The sequence below is a fragment of the Tetrao urogallus genome, assembly GCF_951394365.1.
Source record: "Tetrao urogallus genome assembly, chromosome: 25".
Lineage (NCBI taxonomy): Eukaryota > Metazoa > Chordata > Aves > Galliformes > Phasianidae > Tetrao > Tetrao urogallus.
In genome coordinates, this window is record NC_136838.1 from 3,761,225 (window position 1) to 3,777,460 (window position 16,236).

The following is a 16,236-nucleotide window of genomic DNA, read 5'->3' on the forward strand; positions in this document are numbered from 1 at the left end:
TCCCGCTTTTGGAACCCAATGAGGACGTGCAGCCCTACAAGTGCAGAACAACGGCAGCTCCGCTCCTTCCTCTGCTCTCAGCCCACCTCCTGCCCCGTTCCCCCCACCGCAGGCTGTGTGCAGAGCGGTGCTGCCATGAGGAGAGGTCGCAGGGCTCCGTATCTCCACAGCCCCACTGGATCTGGCTGCAGGTCTACACCTGCGACTGCACGTGGAGTGTGCTCCTGCACGCACCTGGAGTCCCACTCCCCCCAACCCCTCATAGAGAGGCAGTTTTGCCCCCCAGCCCTATGCTGGGAGACCTCATCCCCTCCTCACCCCCCCAGCTGCCCCCCACCTCCCCCCAGCTGCTCCCACGTTGAAAGCCGCTCCCTGCCCTGCATTCCTGGGGCTATCAGATCCCACACCCCCGGCCCCCACCCCGGCACTGCTGGACACTCCCTCCCCAGGGGCCAGGACTCGCTGCTCCCCCACCTCCTGCTGCACCCATGGGGCGCTCCCCATTGCCGTGCACAACTCCCAGCCCTGTGCCCCCCCCCTTCCCCTCCCTGGCACAGCCTCCCACCCTATGCTCCGTGGGAATGGCCGCAGCCCCACATTGGGTCCTGCTCTTGGGGTGTTGGGGCTTTGCGGGTGCTCTGGGCCTCCTGGCAGCACGTGGGGGGCAGTTGAGGCATGGGGAGGACCTGGGGTGGCTGTGTTGTGCAAACCACCATTGAGCACGCAGAGGAATCGTGGGCAGCTGCAGGTTTGCAGGTGAAGCAATGGAGTCCTGCTGCCCCGTTCCTGGTAGCAGCTTTGGGAGCACTGGGGTTGGGGGGGCTGTTTGTGCCCCCTCCTCCCAGCACCCGGGACATGAAAGCCACCAGAACGCCCCGACCCTTTCACCAGGCTCTCCGTGAAGCCTGACCCCGGCACAAAGCCCCCAGGAGAAACATTTGAATCTGAAAAGGGGTCTGAGCACGGAGCCCTGACCTTCAACCCGTGGGTCAGCCCATCCACACCACTGCCAGTGCCCCCCCCGAACCCCCCGACGAAGCAGCCTTGTCCCAGCCGAGACAGCAGCCCTACAGCCCCCCTGTGCATCCCTACATCCCTGCATCCCTACCGTGCATCCCTGCCCTGCACTTCTGCATCCTTCCAGCTCTGTGTCCCTGCCATCCCCCTCCACGTCCCCAGAGTGCTGACAGCCCCACTCCTGCTCTTTTCCCCTAGCAGAACGTCTTCAAGGGATCTTTAGCAACGTGGTCATCTATTATATGCTTATAAACATCTGTGCCCTACATTTCTGTCCCCTGCATCCCTGCCCAGAATCCTTATGTCCCCATGCCCCATCTCTGCCTGGAATCCTTTTATCCCCATACCCCACACCTTGGTGTCCCTGCTCCCCCCCTTGCCGTCCACCCCACACCCCGTCTGCCCACCCGCCATCTGGATATCGATCTGCTGAGCCTTGAACTCCGCAGCAGGTCGTCCCCAGGGTGCTGCAGCCCTCCATCCCCCCCTGCGGCCCCATGCTTCGGTCTCCCCAGCGCCCCACACATCCCACAGCCCCACACGCATCTTCACCCCACGCTCAACCCACTTCTGCTGGGCTCTCGTTGCTGTGGGGGACGCACAGCCGCCTCCAGCCCCGCTCCCCCCCCCCCCCAGCCCCTGACCCCGTGCGGGGTCACTGCTCCTCTTCCTCCTGAATATGCATGGGGCCACCGCCGTCACCTTTGATCCCGCGTCAGGGCGAACGGAACGGCTTCATCTGGGGCCGCGGGAGGGGGGGGGGGACGGCTTTGTTACAGGGACCAGCCGACCCCACAGCCCCCCCCATCCACCCCCAGTGCGGCCGAGCCACAGCCACGAGCATCAGCGCTTTATTGTCCCCTGCGTCCCTAAATGCAGGTCTCGCCGCCAGCCCTGCGCTGCTCCAAGGCCTGCAGCCGTCGTGCCAATGCCTGCATGCGCTGCGCCTGCTGCTGCTGCACGGCTCCTGCCCGTGCCTCCAGGTGCTGCAGCTGTGCTGCCTGCTTGTGCCGGGCGCTGCGGTACGCCAGGGCCAGAGCACTGTGGGGACAGCATCAGTGTGGGGTGTGGGGATGGGGTGGGGGCACTGCGGGCTGTGGGGGCAGGCTGCGGTGGGTGCATGGTGACAGAGTGCAGGCAGGGAGAGCGGAAAGGGAGACCGCGCTTTGTGCTTTGCGGGAAGGGTGCTTTGCAGGAGGAGATCTTGCTTTGTGGGTGCGCAGGAAGGGATGGCACTTCTGGGGTGCGCGGGAGGGCGGAGAGTTTTGAGAGGGTGCAGGAAGGAACGGCGCTTTGGGGCACGCAGGGGGGACGTGCACAGGGACATGCAGGAAAGCCCCACGGTTTAGGCTGCCCTTGCCCACCTGTGAGCGTGGAAGGACTCTCTGGTGACGGCGATGCACTTCTCGTGCTGCGCACGGCTGACAGCACTGCTCTGCTCCAGGGACAGCACCAGGGCCTGTGCTCGGGCGTGCAGCTGCTCGATGCTGTGGGACACACGCATGGCAGTGCCCGGCACAGCGCTGCGGTTAATACAGCACACCCAGAGCTGTGGGCCCTCACCGTGCCAAAGCACGCTGCAGCTCCTGCGCCGTCCTCTCCGGGTCCGCAGGGCGCTGCGGTGCTGCTGCTCCCATCGGAGCATCCTGCAGAGAGCAGAGGGGGGCAGCAGTGTGTGTGCAGGGGGGGTCAGCACCGAGCAGCCCCCGGGACGCAGGGAGCCTCACCTCCTCGCTGCTGCTGGAGCTGCTGGAGGGGCTGTGAGCCCCCTGCTCCCGCTCCATGTGCTGCAGCACCAGGCGCAGCGCTGCCTCCCGTGGGCCCTGCGCAGCCGCCAGCACTTCCAAGCCCTTCTTCTCCTTCTCTGCCAACTGCAGCCGCATTCTCAGCTCGGCCATGGCCTCCTGGCAGAGCAATGCTGTCACCATCACCTCCCGTCATCACCTCCCTGGGGGATCTCGCTGTGCTCACCTTCAGCTCCGCGATCTCCCGCAGCAGCTCCGCTCTCTCTGGCCGCCTCCAGCCAGGCAGGAGGGCACGAGCATCCTGCAGAGCACGCTCAGCACGGGCACGGATGTCCTCACCACAGCGGGATGGGGCGCGGGTGGGCATGGGGACGTGGCTCAGGGACACCTGCACGGCCGCCTGCTCGGCACGCAGCTGCCGGATGGCCTCACGCAGGGCCCCCTCCTCTGACCCGTGGGCGCTGTGTGGACAGGGATGAAGGGGCAGTGAGGTGGGCGTAGGGTGCTGGGACACCCTGGGGATGGGAATGGGGTACCTGTGCAGCCTGGGGCAGGAGCTGACCCCGCTCTCCTTCGGCTCTGCTTGGCCCGGGAGCTGCAGGCTCTGTGTGGGGCTGGGCCCACAGCCATGCTCTGCGCTCTGCTTCCCCATGGCTCCTGGGAATGGGATGGGTGGTGTGGCCACAGCGTGCTCAGTGTGCCAGCACCCAGGATGCCCACATCCCCTCAGAATCCCCACAAAATCCCATTATATACCCCTGCACGCCTGCAGCATCCTCCCAATATCCTCCCGCCATCCCCTCAACACTCCTCACACAGCCTCCTTCCTCCATCCCCCCACAGATGACCCTCAGCACCCCCACGTCCCTCATCCCCCAGGTTGGCACTCACCAGCATTGGGGCCGTGCCCATCCCTGCCCAGCTTCGCCCACATCCGTTCCAGCAGTGCAGCATAGGCGTCCACGCAGCGCTCACTGCACACAGAGGGGCTCAGCGCAGCACTGGGGCTGTTCCCCCCCCCCAAACCCCAACCCCATCCCTGCCCTGTCCCCACCTGCAGTGCAGTGCCAGGCGCAGCGCGCTGCTGCGTGACTCGTGCTGCCCCAGCACCATGCTGAGCCGCTCCGAATCGCTCTTGCAGTCGTGCAGGGCAGCCGAGAGCTGCTGGTTCACCTCCTTCAGCCTCTCCATGTGCCTGTGCATCGCTGCCCGGTCAGCTCTGTGCCTCAGTTTCCCCACCAGAGGTGCTCAGCAGTTGCTGGGGTCGGGGGAACTCACCCTTGTAGCTGTTGCATCCTGTCCTCCAGCTCCTGGTTGGCACCTTCTGAGGGCAGGGGGGAGAGCGGGCTGTGGGGCTGAGCGCTATGGTGCTGAGCTTCGTCGTAGCTCAGGAGGCAGCCGGACAAGTCCTGCAGAGGGGACAAGGAGAGCCCAGCACTGAGGGGGATCCCCTAAAAGGAGCCCCATCCACCCTTGCCCCACACTCACCTGGGGGTCTCCCAGTCTTGGAGCACTGCCGAGCCCCACGGCGTCACCCCCAGCATCACCCATTCCTTCCAGCCTGGCCAGAGCCTCCTGCAGCTCCCACACCTGTGTGAGCACAGCGCTGAACCCAAGGCCCAAACCGTGGGGCTCAGACCGGTGCTGCCCCACACCCACCTTCCCCTGCAGCCGCTCGCGCTCCCCCTGCAATGCCTGCAGTGCCTCCGTGGTGCGGCTCAGCTCCTCGTCGCGGTGCCCCAGCGCCTCCAGCAGCGCCGCGTTCCTCGCCGCCGCCTCCAGCAGCCCCTCGCCCCTCTCCAGGCCCTGCCACGTCCCCGCCACGCGCTGCAGCTCCTCCAGGCTCTGGAGGCACAAGGCCGTGGGGCAGTGCCCACCCCCGTGGTGTCGGGGCTGTCCGTGGCCGCGCTGCCCCACCTGTGCCCACTCTGCTGGCGCTGCCGGCGTGCGCCGATGCCGGGAGATGACGGCGCGTTCCAGCGAGCTGACGGCGTGCTGCAGGGCAGCAAAGAGGTCGGGGCGGGGGGCTGGGGAAGGGGCGAGGGGTCAGCTCCTGACGTGGTGCGGCACAGCGCAGTGCGCCATGGCAAGGCATGGCACGGAGAGCTGCACCCACCTTCCGTCCCAGTGCCATCGAGCCCTTGAGGCTGCCGCCCGTCGGGGCAGGGGCTGCTGGTGCACCCCGAGTGCTCTTCTTCCTCCTTATGGGGCAGATGCTGAGTGCTGTGGGGGTTTGTGCAGGCCAGCAGTGTGGTGATGTGCTGCTCGTCCCCTGCCGCAGCTGGGTCCTCATCTTCATCCTTGTCCTCGTCCTCATCCCTGCCCTTGTCCTCGTCCAGCCGCTCGCTTGCAAGGCGCAGAGGGGAGGAGGGGCTCTGCCCAGCCTGGCCCTGGGGGTCAAAATATGCAGAGGGGGTGCCTGTGTGGTTGGGGTGCAGTGAGGCTGCCGCCGGATGCAGTTTGGCAGAGATGGGGACAAAAAATGAGCTCTGGGGACCTGAAGCACCCTGTGCCCTCTGGGTCACCCCACTCGCCTCCTCCATCCCACGTCGCCTGCCAGCACCCGGCCCCACAGTTCGGCCCCACAGCTTGGCCCCACAGTGACCGGATCCCGCAATGACCGGATCCTGCTGCTGGTGGGGCCCCGCGGGGCCGCCCCTGGCCTTGGCCACTCTGTGTTCCTGCTGAGATTTCCTCTTCCTCAGCAGCCCCGCTGCATCCTGCACTTAACTGTTGCGCTGCCCTGCGCCGGGTGACGGCCATCCTGGGGGGCTCTGGGGACCCCATCCCCACCCTGAGGCCCCGCTCTGCCCCACGCCGGGCCTCCCGTGCACGTGGCTGCCCATGGAGCCAGCTGTGAGCACCACTCTGCTCAGTGTCCTTGAGTGCAGGAGGATTTGCATGAGTGCAGGACGGTGCGCACGGATTTTGGGGGGTGCAGGAGGCTGCGCGCGTGGGTATTTGGAGTGCAGGGGCTGTTGCACGGCGGTGCACACGTGTTCGGGGTGCGGTGCGCGCCCGGGTGACGCCACGTGTCAGCAGCGGCCGGAGAACTACAACTCCCAGCAGCCCCTGCGAGGGGGGGGCACTTCCGGGTTGCGCCGAGCTGGGCTCGGGCGGCCGAGAGCGGGTGAGAGCGCGGAGGGGCTGCGCGGGGATGAGGGGTAGCGGGGGGGTTGGGGTCCGTGTGTGCCGGGGGGGGGGGGGGGGGGTGCGGAGCGAGGGGGAGGGCACGAGAATGGGGTGCGTGGAACGGGAGGGAGAGGGGTGGGGGTGAATGGGGCGAGGGGGTGTGCAGAGTGCGGGGTGTCGGAGGAGAGGGTGCGCAAAGCTGGGGGTGCGCGGGTGTGGGGTGCACGGAGCTGGGGTTGCATAGGTATGGGGTGCACGGAGCTGGGGGTGCACGGCTATGGGGTGCACAGAGCAGAGGATGCGTGGGGTACGGAGTGCACAGAACGAGGAGTTTGTGGTTGTGGGGTGCGCGGGGCAGGGGGTGCCTGGGGATTGGGTCACACGGTACATATGGGGTATGGGATGCACTGAGCAAAGGGTGCACAGCATGAAGAGAGCACGGATACCGGGTGCACAGAGCTGGGGTGCAATGACCCCCCGCCCCTCACAGCCCCCCCCCACCCCCCCAGCTCGGTGCCATGGAGCGCAGCTGCGGGATGGACACGTCTGGGCCGGGCAGTGCTGCTGAGGAGGAGGAGGAAAAAGCTCCGGAGCAGCGGCCCCGCACTCGCTCCAACCCTGAAGGTGCTGAGGATCGGGCATTGAGCGCTCAAAGCAGTGTGGGCAACCGCAGTGAGGGCGAGGGGGAGGCGGCCAGCAGTGAGGACAGCCCGCAGGGCACCGCAGCCCCCGATGGCACCGCCTGGCCCGGCCCTGCACACCCCCCTCCCGAGGTGCAGGTGAAGACGCCGAGGGTGAACTGTCCTGAGAAGGTGGTGAGTGCGTGGTTCTGGGGGGGATGGGCTCGGTTGTGGGGTGCAGGGCTCAGCCATGGGGGTCTCACCCAGATCATCTGCCTGGATCTGGCTGAGGAGATGGCTCTACCCAAGCTGGAGTCGTTTAATGGGTGAGTGAGTGGTGGGGCTGGTGTGGGGAAGGGGTGAGAGGGGGGGACCCTGCTGAGCGCTGTGCCCCCCCCTCCCCTCCCCAACATCCTGGCAGCTCCAAGACCAACGCACTGAACATCTCACAGAAGATGATTGAGATGTTTGTGAGGACGAAGCACAAGATTGACAAGAGCCACGAGTTTGCATTGGTGGTGGTGAACAATGATGCCACGTGGGTGAGTGGGGATGGGGCAGGATGGGGATGGGATGGGGATGGAATGGGGATGGGGATGGGATGGGGATGGGGATGAAATGGGGATGGGATGGAATGGGATGGGGCCGGATGGGAACAGGATGGAATGGGGATGGAATGGGATAGGGATGGGATGGGGATGAAATGGGGATGGGGATGAAATGGGATGGGGATGGAATGGGGATGGGGATGGCTCTGTGACCCTCACCTGCCCCCTCCCAGCTTTCAGGGTTCACCTCGGACCCCCGTGAGGTCTGCAGCTGCCTCTACGACCTGGAGACCGTCGTCTGCAAGTCCTTCAGTATCCACTGATACTGGGGCAGGAAGGGGTCTCAGTCCATTCCTGCAGAGGGCAGGGACCCACGGTGCCCCTGGTGCAGCCGATTCTGTGCCATGGGTGTGATGCCAGCTCCTCCACAGCCACCAAATGGCATTTCTGGAGGTTTTGCCCCCAGTTTTGTCCCATTCTGCTGCATCACTGGTGCGCGTTGGGTTTGGTTGTGGGGGTGGTGGGGGGGTTCTGTGTGCCAGCACTGCTCCTTACCTCGCACCACAGATCTGGATGGGCTCTTCAACCTCATGTGAGTCCATACAGCTGGGGGGGCAGCGCTGGGGGGGTCGGGGCTGGAAGCTCCCAGCGCAGAGCAGCCCCTGGGGGGTGTTATTGGGGCAGGGGGGGGCATTGCGTGGCGCTCAGTCCCAGCATGGCATCACAGCCAGCAGAAGATCGAGCTGCCGGTGACGGACAACGTGCAGACCATCCCGCCGCCCTACGTGGTGCGCACCATCCTGGTGCTCGGCCGCCCCGGCTGCCAGCCCCAGTTCTCTGTGTCGGAGCAGATGAAGGTAAGGAACCCCCCCTCCTCACCTCCCTGGGCTGAACACTAATTTCTGCACGCTGGTGCATGCGGAGCCGTGCTCGCTTCTCCCCCTGCAGAAGATGCTGCAGTGCCCCTATTTCTTCTTCGACGTCGTCTACATCCACAATGGGGCGGAGGAGAAGGAGGACGAGACCAGCTGGAAGGTATGCATGGAAGGGGTGGGGGGAGACAGCGCTGTGCCACCCCCCTGCTGCCCACATCCTTTGCCCCTCAGGAGCTGTATGCCTTCTTTGGCAGCTTGGACACCAAGGGCACCAACTACAGGTACGAGGTGACGCTGACGGGGCCAGCGGTGGAGCTGCACAACTGCATGGCCAAGCTGCTGGCGCATCCCCTGCAGAGACCCTTCCAGAGCCATGCAGCATACAGCCTGCTGGAGGGGGACGAGCCCCCCGAAGTGGAGGCCACCGTCTGATCTGGGGAAGGGCCGCCCCACGGCCACCACACCATTGGGTTTGGGTGCACGGCCGTGGAAACAGGGAAAAAAGAGATGTTTTCCTGCCTGGCTGTGGTGGTGGTGTGGTGGTTTTCTGTACTGGAGATGTGAGGGAGGTGAGGACGCCCAGGAGGACTTGAAGGATGCTGTGGGGATGGCAGGGGATATCCGGGGGCACAGGGCAGCACTGGGGCTGCTGCTGGACGTGGTGAGGGGCTGGGAGGGGGGGGTTACTGGGAGGCACTGGGTGGTGACGATGCAGGGTAGTGGGAAGCATCGGGCAGTTCCGTGCACAGCGCTGCGCAGGGCATTGCCTGCAATGCTGGAGCGCGGCGCTGGGTGGCGCTGGTGCGGAGCGCTGGAGGCACCGGGCGGAAGTGGGGCGGGCAGCGGGCGCTGCAGCCCGGCATTTGTGGCCACGCCCCCTTCATTCTCCCCCACATCCGGCGGAAGGGCGTGGCGGCCTCTGGCCGCCTCCTATTGGTCGCCTCGCCTGCCAATCAGCGGCGGCGCGCGGGGAATTCGAAGCTGGGAGGCGCGTGCGCATGGCGGCATGAATGGCGCGGGGCGGCGCGGGGCGGCGGGGCGGCTGTGCGCGGCGCTGCGGGGCGGGCGCGAGGAGTAAGAGGGCATCGGGATGGGATCGGGTCGGGGGTCGAAGGTCGAAGGTTGCACGGGGAAGGGTCGGGCGTTGCAGCAGCCCGGGCTTCGCGGCGGCGGCGTGGGCTTTGCAGCCCGGGCTGCCGCTTTGCCGTGTGGCCGAGGCTCGGGTGATGCTGCGGTAGGGGCGGTGACCCCGCGTTGTCCCCCCGCAGGGCGGTGGAGGTCCTCCTGCGGCACGGGGCCGACCCCAACCTGCTGCTTTCAGGGGGGTTCGCCCCCATCCATCTGAGCGCTGCGGGGGGGTCCGGGGGAGGCGTGCGCTGCTTGCGGCTGCTGCTGCGCTACGGGGGGAACCCCAATGCCAGGTAACGGCCTTGGGGAGCTCGGCTCCGTTCTGCCGAGTGGGAGCGGAGCCCCCGAGAGGACGGCGGTGACGCCGGTACGGTGGTAGGGCTGCCGAGGGGCTCACGCCGCTGCACGTCGCTGCGTCCTGGGGGAGCTGCGGGTGCCTGGAGCTGCTGCTGCAGAACGGGGGGGACCCGGAGCTGCGGGACCAGGTTAGCGCTGGGGGCGGCGCCTCGGAGCCCTCCGTCCTTGGTGGGAGCGATACCAGCAGCGGTGTTCCTTCCCTGCAGGACGGGAAGCGAGCCATCGACCTGGCGCTGGAGCAGGGCCATGGGCTGTGCGTGCAGCTCCTGCGGGACTGGAGCCTCCCGGCCCCCCAGGGACTCCGGCGCTCACTGTCCTTCTTGTCCGAGGATTGCAGCGCTGCGGAGCTGCTGAGCAGCACTCGCGTGACCCAGCTGGAGGAACCCGGGCTGGGAGGCAGCTGTGGGCTGGGGGAGCCCCCGTGCTGTGCTCAACCCTCCTTGGGTTCCTCCCTCACCTCAGGGTGTCCGGCTCTGCCCCTGCAGCCCCTGGCATCCAGCACACTGCTCTGGGCTGGGGGTGAGCATGAGGAGGTACCCCTAAAGGGAACAGGGGCGTGCAGCTCCTCCCTGCAGCCCACTGCTGGGGCCAGGAGCCCCCCCCAGCCCCTGCACTGCAGCAGGGATTGTGGGGTGTTGGAAGCAGGAACCAGAGGCCATGACCTCCCTGGGGACAGCAGTGAGGATAGCGAGCGTTTCCTCACTGCAGTGGAGATGTTGGAGCCCAGCAGGGCTGTGGTGTGTCCAGGAGAAGCCCCCTCCTCAGCAGGACCCTGTGAGCTGCCTGCCCAGAACCCCTCGGCTGCGGAGGGGCTGCCTGTGCTGTTCCAGGGCTGCAGCCTCGAGGGCTCCCCCCCCCGCAGCCTGGAGCTCCCTTGCAGCCCTGCTGTAGGGGATGTCACTTCACAGGGGCTGCAGCACCCCCAGTTCTGCCACGTCACCCCCCGCACCAAGAGCCGCCTTCAGGCCTCAGCAGCGAGGCTCAATGCTTCCTCCTCCTCCTCCTCCTCCCTTTTTGATGCCAGCCTGGAGAAGCCCCGCAGGCCCCCCCGGATCAGAGCACCCAGGGGCTTCCCCGGCGACCCTGCCACCACCCCAGGGCACTGTGTTGCCCTCGGTGGTGAGGATGTGTCTGGTGGGGATGCAGAAAGCACAGGGTCCTCAGATGACACCCAGATCCTCCCCAGGACCCCCAGCCAGCCCCGGGGGACCAGCAGCTCCAGCCCCACAGTGCTGCTAGCTCGTGGGGATCACGGCTGTGCCCAGAACCCTCTGTTGGGTGCTGAGGGATCCCTCAGCCCTACTGTGCTGCTGGGTCCTGGGGATCCCAGCCACCCCCAGGACTCCCCATCAGATGCTCAGTGTTCTCCCAGCCCCACAGTGCTGCCGGCTCCTGCAGACAGTGACAACCTCCAGGATTCCCCATCACGTGTTCAGAGCTCCACTCCTGCTACTGACCCCAGGGTCCCGGAGCCAAGGACCCCACCGATGCCGTGCTCGCCTGCAGACCGCAGTCCCCACCGCCCTGTGGAACCCGACGGATGCCCGCCCGCTGAGTGGCACAGTCCCAGTGCTGAGACCACCGGCCCTGGGGACGGGGACCAAGTGCAATCCCTGCGGGTGCTCTCAGATGAAGCGCTCCTCCGGAGGCTGCGGGCGCTGGGCTACGACCCAGGACCCATCACAGTGCTCACCCGGCGCGTGTACCTGCGGCGCTTGGAGGAGCTGAGCCGCAGCCCGGCAGGTGAATCCTGGGGACCTCCATCCCCGTAGTGCTGGGGGGGCTCAGGATGACCCCAATCCCCCCCCCCCTTCCAGGGCACAGCCCTGAGCTGACAGATGCGCTACGCACCGGCCGTATCCCCAACTGCACCGAGGACGAGACGGTGTTGGCACAGCAATTCGACCGCCCCGACCGGAGCCGGCATTGGCGCGAGGGGCTGCTCAAAGCCAGCTTCAACTACCTCCTGCTCGACCCCAGGTAGGGCTGTGCCGCCTCTTGGGCCGCCCCTGAGGCTGGGAACTCAGCATCTGGAGGTTCTTTGTGCCCCCGGGGTGGGATTTGCACCCCCAGGACCACGCAGGAGCTCCCATCGCGCTGCCACCGCCTGAGCCCCGAGGAGTGCTTCAAGACCTTCGTTGATGCCATCTTCTATGTGGGGAAAGGAACGCGTGCCCGGCCCTACAGCCACCTCGCTGAGGCTGTGACCCAGCACCGCATGGGGACAAGGAAGGTGGGATGGGGTGGGTGTGGGGTGGATCGCATGGGAAAGGAGGAGGCTTTATGGGCACGGGGCTGTCCCACAGGGCTGTCCCAAGGTGCGGCGCATCCTGGAGATCTGGGCAAGTGGGATGGGTGTCATCTCTCTGCACTGCTTCCAGAGCAGCGTGCCGGCTGAGGCGTACACGAGGGAGGGCTGCTTGCTGGAGGCCCTGGGTGAGCGGGGGATGGGGGTTTGTGAGGGCTGGTCCCCCCTCGTGTATGGCAGCAGGGGGATGCAGCCCGTCCTGGGGCACATGGAGAGATTCCATGGAGAGAGGGGAGATTCAGGCTGGACATTAGGAAGTATTACTTTTCAGAAAGGGTGGTCAGGCACTGGAATGGACTGCCAAGGGAGGTGGTGGAGTCACCGAGCCTGGGGGTGTTCAAGGAAAGGCTGGATGTTGTGCTGAGGGACGTGGTTTAGTGGGAGCTATTGGGAATAGGTGAACGGTTGGACTGGATGAGCTTTTAGGTCTTTTCCAACCTTGGTGATTCTATGATTCTATGAGAGCTGGGGGTCCCTGGATAGCAACACAAGGTTTGGGTACCATGCCCCAAACTGATCTCCTGTGGGGAAAAGATGGGTTGGAGCAGACGTTAATGGGACCCCATGGGTGCTAACGGGGGGTTTGTCACTATAGGGACGTAGGTGCTAAGGGGGGACCTCAGGGGCCACAGGCGCTAAAGGGGATCCCAACCTCATGGGGCTGCGGGTGCTGATGGGGACCTTACAGCAATGCGGGTGCTCACGGGGACCCCATGGCAAGCACGGTGTGGGAGCTGTGTGCGCTGACCCCGCAGGGCTGCGTGCCATCACCAACCAGAGGAAGGGGAACTGCTATGGCGTGGCAGCCAGCTGGTCCCCGGCACGGCGCCGGCGCCTGGGCGTCCACATGCTGCACAGGGCAATGCGCATCTTCCTGGCCGAGGGCGAGCGGCAGTTACGGCCAGCCGACATCCAGGCTGGGCGCTGAGCCCCCCTCCAAGGTCTGGAGGCACCCCCTGCTCTTCCCGAGGAGGCGGAGGGCTGCGTGCCTGGTTATTTTTTTACGTTGTGAACGATGACGAGAATGTTTCTATTTATTTTCTCTCTACCCCTAAGTGGTGATGAGTAAATGGCTGCAACAGCTCAGAGCCGCGCCTGCTGCCCGGCTTTGCGTCCCCGTGGTGGAGTTGGACGTGGCTGTAGATACAACACGGCTTTACGGCGCGGTGCGGGTTCTGCCTTTGTGCAAGCGATGGAGCGAGCGGCGCAGCCTGATGGGTGGGAGCTGCAACCCGGTGCCGATGGCAGCTCCTGGGCTGGGGGTACAGGGGAGCAGAGCCGTGATCTGGGCTTGGTGCGTGGAAATGCATCCGAACCCACGTGTTTGTGGTTAAAATTCTGCAGGGTGGGCGTGGGTTGGTGCCAGGAGAGGGGGTGAGGGGTGGGTTACGTATGGCACCTGTCACACGTGGTCCCTGCTGTGCTGGCACCGGCTCCTCTTCATTGCACGGTTTTGGGGGCCCAAAGGGACGAGAAGGGTTTTTGCACCCACCCAGGGGACGAGGTTCCGTTGGGCAAGCAGGCCTGGCTGCGTCTTTGGTTTAGATGGGGGAAATAAGGGGAGAAAACAAAGAGGGGAGCGGCTCTGCTCTTTGCGGTGAGGGGAGGCTGCAGCCATCCCCATGTGAGGGTCAGGGGCAGGGGAGCAGCCGTGCCCACCCAGGAGCCCCGGCGCAGTGGGACGGGGGCTGAGCAGAAGCCGGAGCTGCAGGACCTGAAGCAGTGGTTTGTTTGGGGACACGACTGCACGAACGGTGGCACTGGGGGAGAGCTCAGCTCTGGCCTCATCGGCCCCCACCACAGCTTAGAAAGGCAAATCCCACTCGGCTTCCCCTAAAGCAATCCCGACTCAGCTCCGTGCCGCCAGATGCCAGGGTCACCCCCTGCAGGACCCCCTCCGCTCTGAGAGCGGTGTCCCCACAGTGTCCTCGCTCTGCCCCCGAGGGGTCACTGCGTGAAGAATAGAATACTACAACAAAACAGGATGAAGGCGCTCCAGCGGCTGCCACAGGACCGGGTCTGCCGTGTTCCCAACGCCGGCCCTGCACGCCCGTGCCAGGGGGGAGCCTCCGTGCTCCTCCGCCCGCCCGCGGCCCGGGAACAAAACCAGCTCCATGCCCGGCAAGGCTGGCTGCGCCCCGCTGCGCCCACAAACCCCTCCGTGCTCCCCAGCATCTCTCCCATCGGAGCAGCCCGGTCACCGCGTCCCCGCCACCTTATTTCTTCTCTCCTTGCCCGTCCCCAGCTGGCGTTTCGGGCTCCCACAGGACGAATTCGTGGAGCAGGGTGTTCACGGTCTCGGGGCACTCCATCATCACCATGTGGCTGCCCTCGTCGATCACCTTCAGGAAAGCGATCAGCAGGATCTGGAAGGGGAAACGTGTCAGCGCTGGGCCGCCGGCACCAGGAGGAGCCCTCAGCCCCGCTGTGCCGTACCTCTGCCATGCGCTGGTCCTCCTCCACCGGCACAAACTTGTCGTGCATGCCGTGCACCAGCAGCACGGGCACGGCCAGCTCGGCGTGGTACACCTCGTCACCCTCTGGCCAGTACTGCCCGCTCATCATAGCACGCAGCACGAAGGAGGAGACGTTGAAAGCGTTGCCTTCCTTCAGCAGCTGCTTCTCTTTGGCACCCTGGCGGGCAAAGCCAGCCCTGCGGGATGTGGAAGGGATTAGAATAGCGTGGAGGCACCGGTGCTGTGCCTGCCTGTGCTGGGGATCCCCAGGCTGGCAGCGCACTCAGGGCTGAGCTTGCTGGGGACGGCAGTGGAACTCACTTGAGGAAGCTCCAGGCCAGGCATGGGGACAGGCAGTGCAGCACGCAGGTGGGCATGTTGAAGATGGAGCACAGGCTGGGCTCCAGCGCCGTCGGGCCCCCTCCGTTGATCATGATCACTTTATGCACCAGGTCGGGATACTCGTGGGCTAGGAAGGTGCAGAAGGAGACCCTGCAGGGACAGACAGCAAAGTGGGAGCTGCAGTGAGGACGGTGAGTGTCACACATGCTCATGAAGCCACTGGGATGTCGCCAGCACCCACAGAGCAGTGCAGCCACGCCGCAGGCTGCATCCTGCTTGTCACCGATCTAATCCAGCTCCCTCTGCGCTGCTTAGCCCCCATCTAATTGACTTTCTCAGACTTACTCTATTTATAGGCTGAACACCGCCAGCTTCCTCGCTGGCCCATGCTCAGGGTGCTGGGATTAGCTGGGCCCAGAGCTGGGCACCGAGGGGACGGAGGGGATCAGAGCTGGAGATAACGTGAGGGCTGGAAACCCCACACCATCCTCTGCTCCTCAGCCCCGCAGGGCAGGATCTATCCAGCCACGGAGAGGATGGCGATGGGACGAGGGCTCCCCCGTGCCCCTTACCCATACGAGTGCCCTATCAGGATGTTCCTCTTCTTGGCGTAGCGCTTGAAGACGGCCCTCATGTCCTCAGCCAGCGCATAGAAGGTGTAGGCAGCAGCGATCTGCGGGGCCGAGCTGCAGCCATGGCCGGCCAGGTCAGGAGCCACCACCTCGTAGCCCAGCTTGGTGAAGAAGTCCAGCTGCTCCTTCCAGATATCCAGCGAGCCGCCCACGCCGTGGATGAAGAACAGGACCACGTCACCGTGGGTCCCTTTGCAGCTCGTGATCTGCTTCTTGCAGTCGATGTTGATGACTTTCTTGGGCTTACGCTTCCGACGCTTGCCGGCCGCGGCATCTCGTGCACCAGATCCCGGCGTGCCGCAGCCCGGCGTGCCGGCAGAGCCCTGCACCGGGCCTTGGCCAGCCAGCTCCGACAGCTCCAGCTCCACGGTGCTGCTGGGCTCGGCCGAGCCGTTGGAGCAGTGCAGGATTTCGGAGCGCACGGCGTCCCCCAGGTTCTCGATCACCAGCTGCCCGTTGCGGTACAGCGTGATCCTGCGCTTGCAGTGCACCGTGCCTCTCTCTGCAGCCCCAGGCTCCTCGGGGGGTTCGGCAGGCGGGCGGCTCGGAGCGCTGTGTCGCACCCGCAGGATCCTGCCTGGCTTCACCTCCAGGAAGCTGTAGCCATTGCTGGACTCAACGCTGTCCAGCGGCCCCACGGCGTTGGTCGTTTTGCCCATCAGGCAGCAGAGGAACCCCTCGGTGATGCTGTTCAGCATTATGCTCCCTGCGTGAGGAAGCAGAAGGAGGTTAGGGCGGCGTAAACCGGGGCGGAGCTGCTGCTGGAGCTGCTTTGGGGTGTCCCCCAGTGCTCCCCGTGTGCACAGCCCTCCCCACAGCCCCCCACCTCCCTTCGCGGCTGGTCGGAGGTGGAACCGAGGGAATCAAACGCCCAAGGAAAAGCCCGTTGAAAATGACGTTTCTGGCACCAAATGTGGGGCTGAGGGGAGACTCAGCTATGAAAATGCATTATTTATACTGATTAAATGTGTGCGTGTAGCTCCCGTCCAAACCACCACCACAACCAGGGAGAGACGCAAATCGAGGGACTGAGGTTGGGTGTTTTGAATTAGAGGCATTCCACACAGCGACACTGA

General features: G+C 65.4%; 3 protein-coding genes across 3 annotated transcripts; 1 reads left to right on the forward strand and 2 right to left on the reverse strand.

The window, feature by feature from the left end:
• Positions 1–1,732: 1,732 nt before the first annotated feature.
• On the reverse strand, positions 1,733–5,305 carry USHBP1 (USH1 protein network component harmonin binding protein 1; the record flags this gene model as incomplete). The annotated part of the gene is made up of 13 exons (XM_079546787.1): positions 1,733–2,075; positions 2,382–2,504; positions 2,581–2,663; positions 2,745–2,921; positions 2,989–3,223; positions 3,299–3,419; positions 3,654–3,736; positions 3,817–3,957; positions 4,041–4,171; positions 4,251–4,352; positions 4,422–4,607; positions 4,680–4,789; positions 4,879–5,305. The coding sequence occupies 13 exons, from the start codon at positions 5,303–5,305 to the stop codon at positions 1,733–1,735; spliced, it is 2,262 nt and encodes a 753-aa protein (XP_079402913.1).
• A 1,086-nt stretch (positions 5,306–6,391) lies between these two features.
• Positions 6,392–8,454, forward strand: BABAM1 (BRISC and BRCA1 A complex member 1). The gene is made up of 8 exons (XM_079546674.1): positions 6,392–6,709; positions 6,782–6,840; positions 6,936–7,056; positions 7,296–7,374; positions 7,630–7,654; positions 7,790–7,919; positions 8,011–8,097; positions 8,169–8,454. Exons 1-8 carry the CDS (start codon positions 6,413–6,415, stop codon positions 8,367–8,369), a joined length of 999 nt encoding a protein of 332 aa, XP_079402800.1. The 5' UTR covers positions 6,392–6,412; the 3' UTR covers positions 8,370–8,454.
• Positions 8,455–13,946: 5,492 nt separating this feature from the next.
• Positions 13,947–15,858, reverse strand: ABHD8 (abhydrolase domain containing 8; the record flags this gene model as incomplete). Its single annotated transcript, XM_079546861.1, has 4 exons — positions 13,947–14,096; positions 14,167–14,383; positions 14,508–14,678; positions 15,101–15,858. The coding sequence occupies 4 exons, from the start codon at positions 15,856–15,858 to the stop codon at positions 13,947–13,949; spliced, it is 1,296 nt and encodes a 431-aa protein (XP_079402987.1).
• Positions 15,859–16,236: the final 378 nt, after the last annotated feature.

Excerpts from the sequence above, each read along its gene's own strand:
- BABAM1 (XM_079546674.1), top strand. The coding sequence starts at position 6,413 with ATGGAGCGCAGCTGCGGGATGGACACGTCTGGGCCGGGCAGTGCTGCT. Across the intron at positions 6,841-6,935 it reads AAGCTGGAGTCGTTTAATGG|CTCCAAGACCAACGCACTGA; the intron begins GTGAGTGAGTGG and ends ACATCCTGGCAG. Across the intron at positions 7,920-8,010 it reads CTGTGTCGGAGCAGATGAAG|AAGATGCTGCAGTGCCCCTA; the intron begins GTAAGGAACCCC and ends CTCCCCCTGCAG.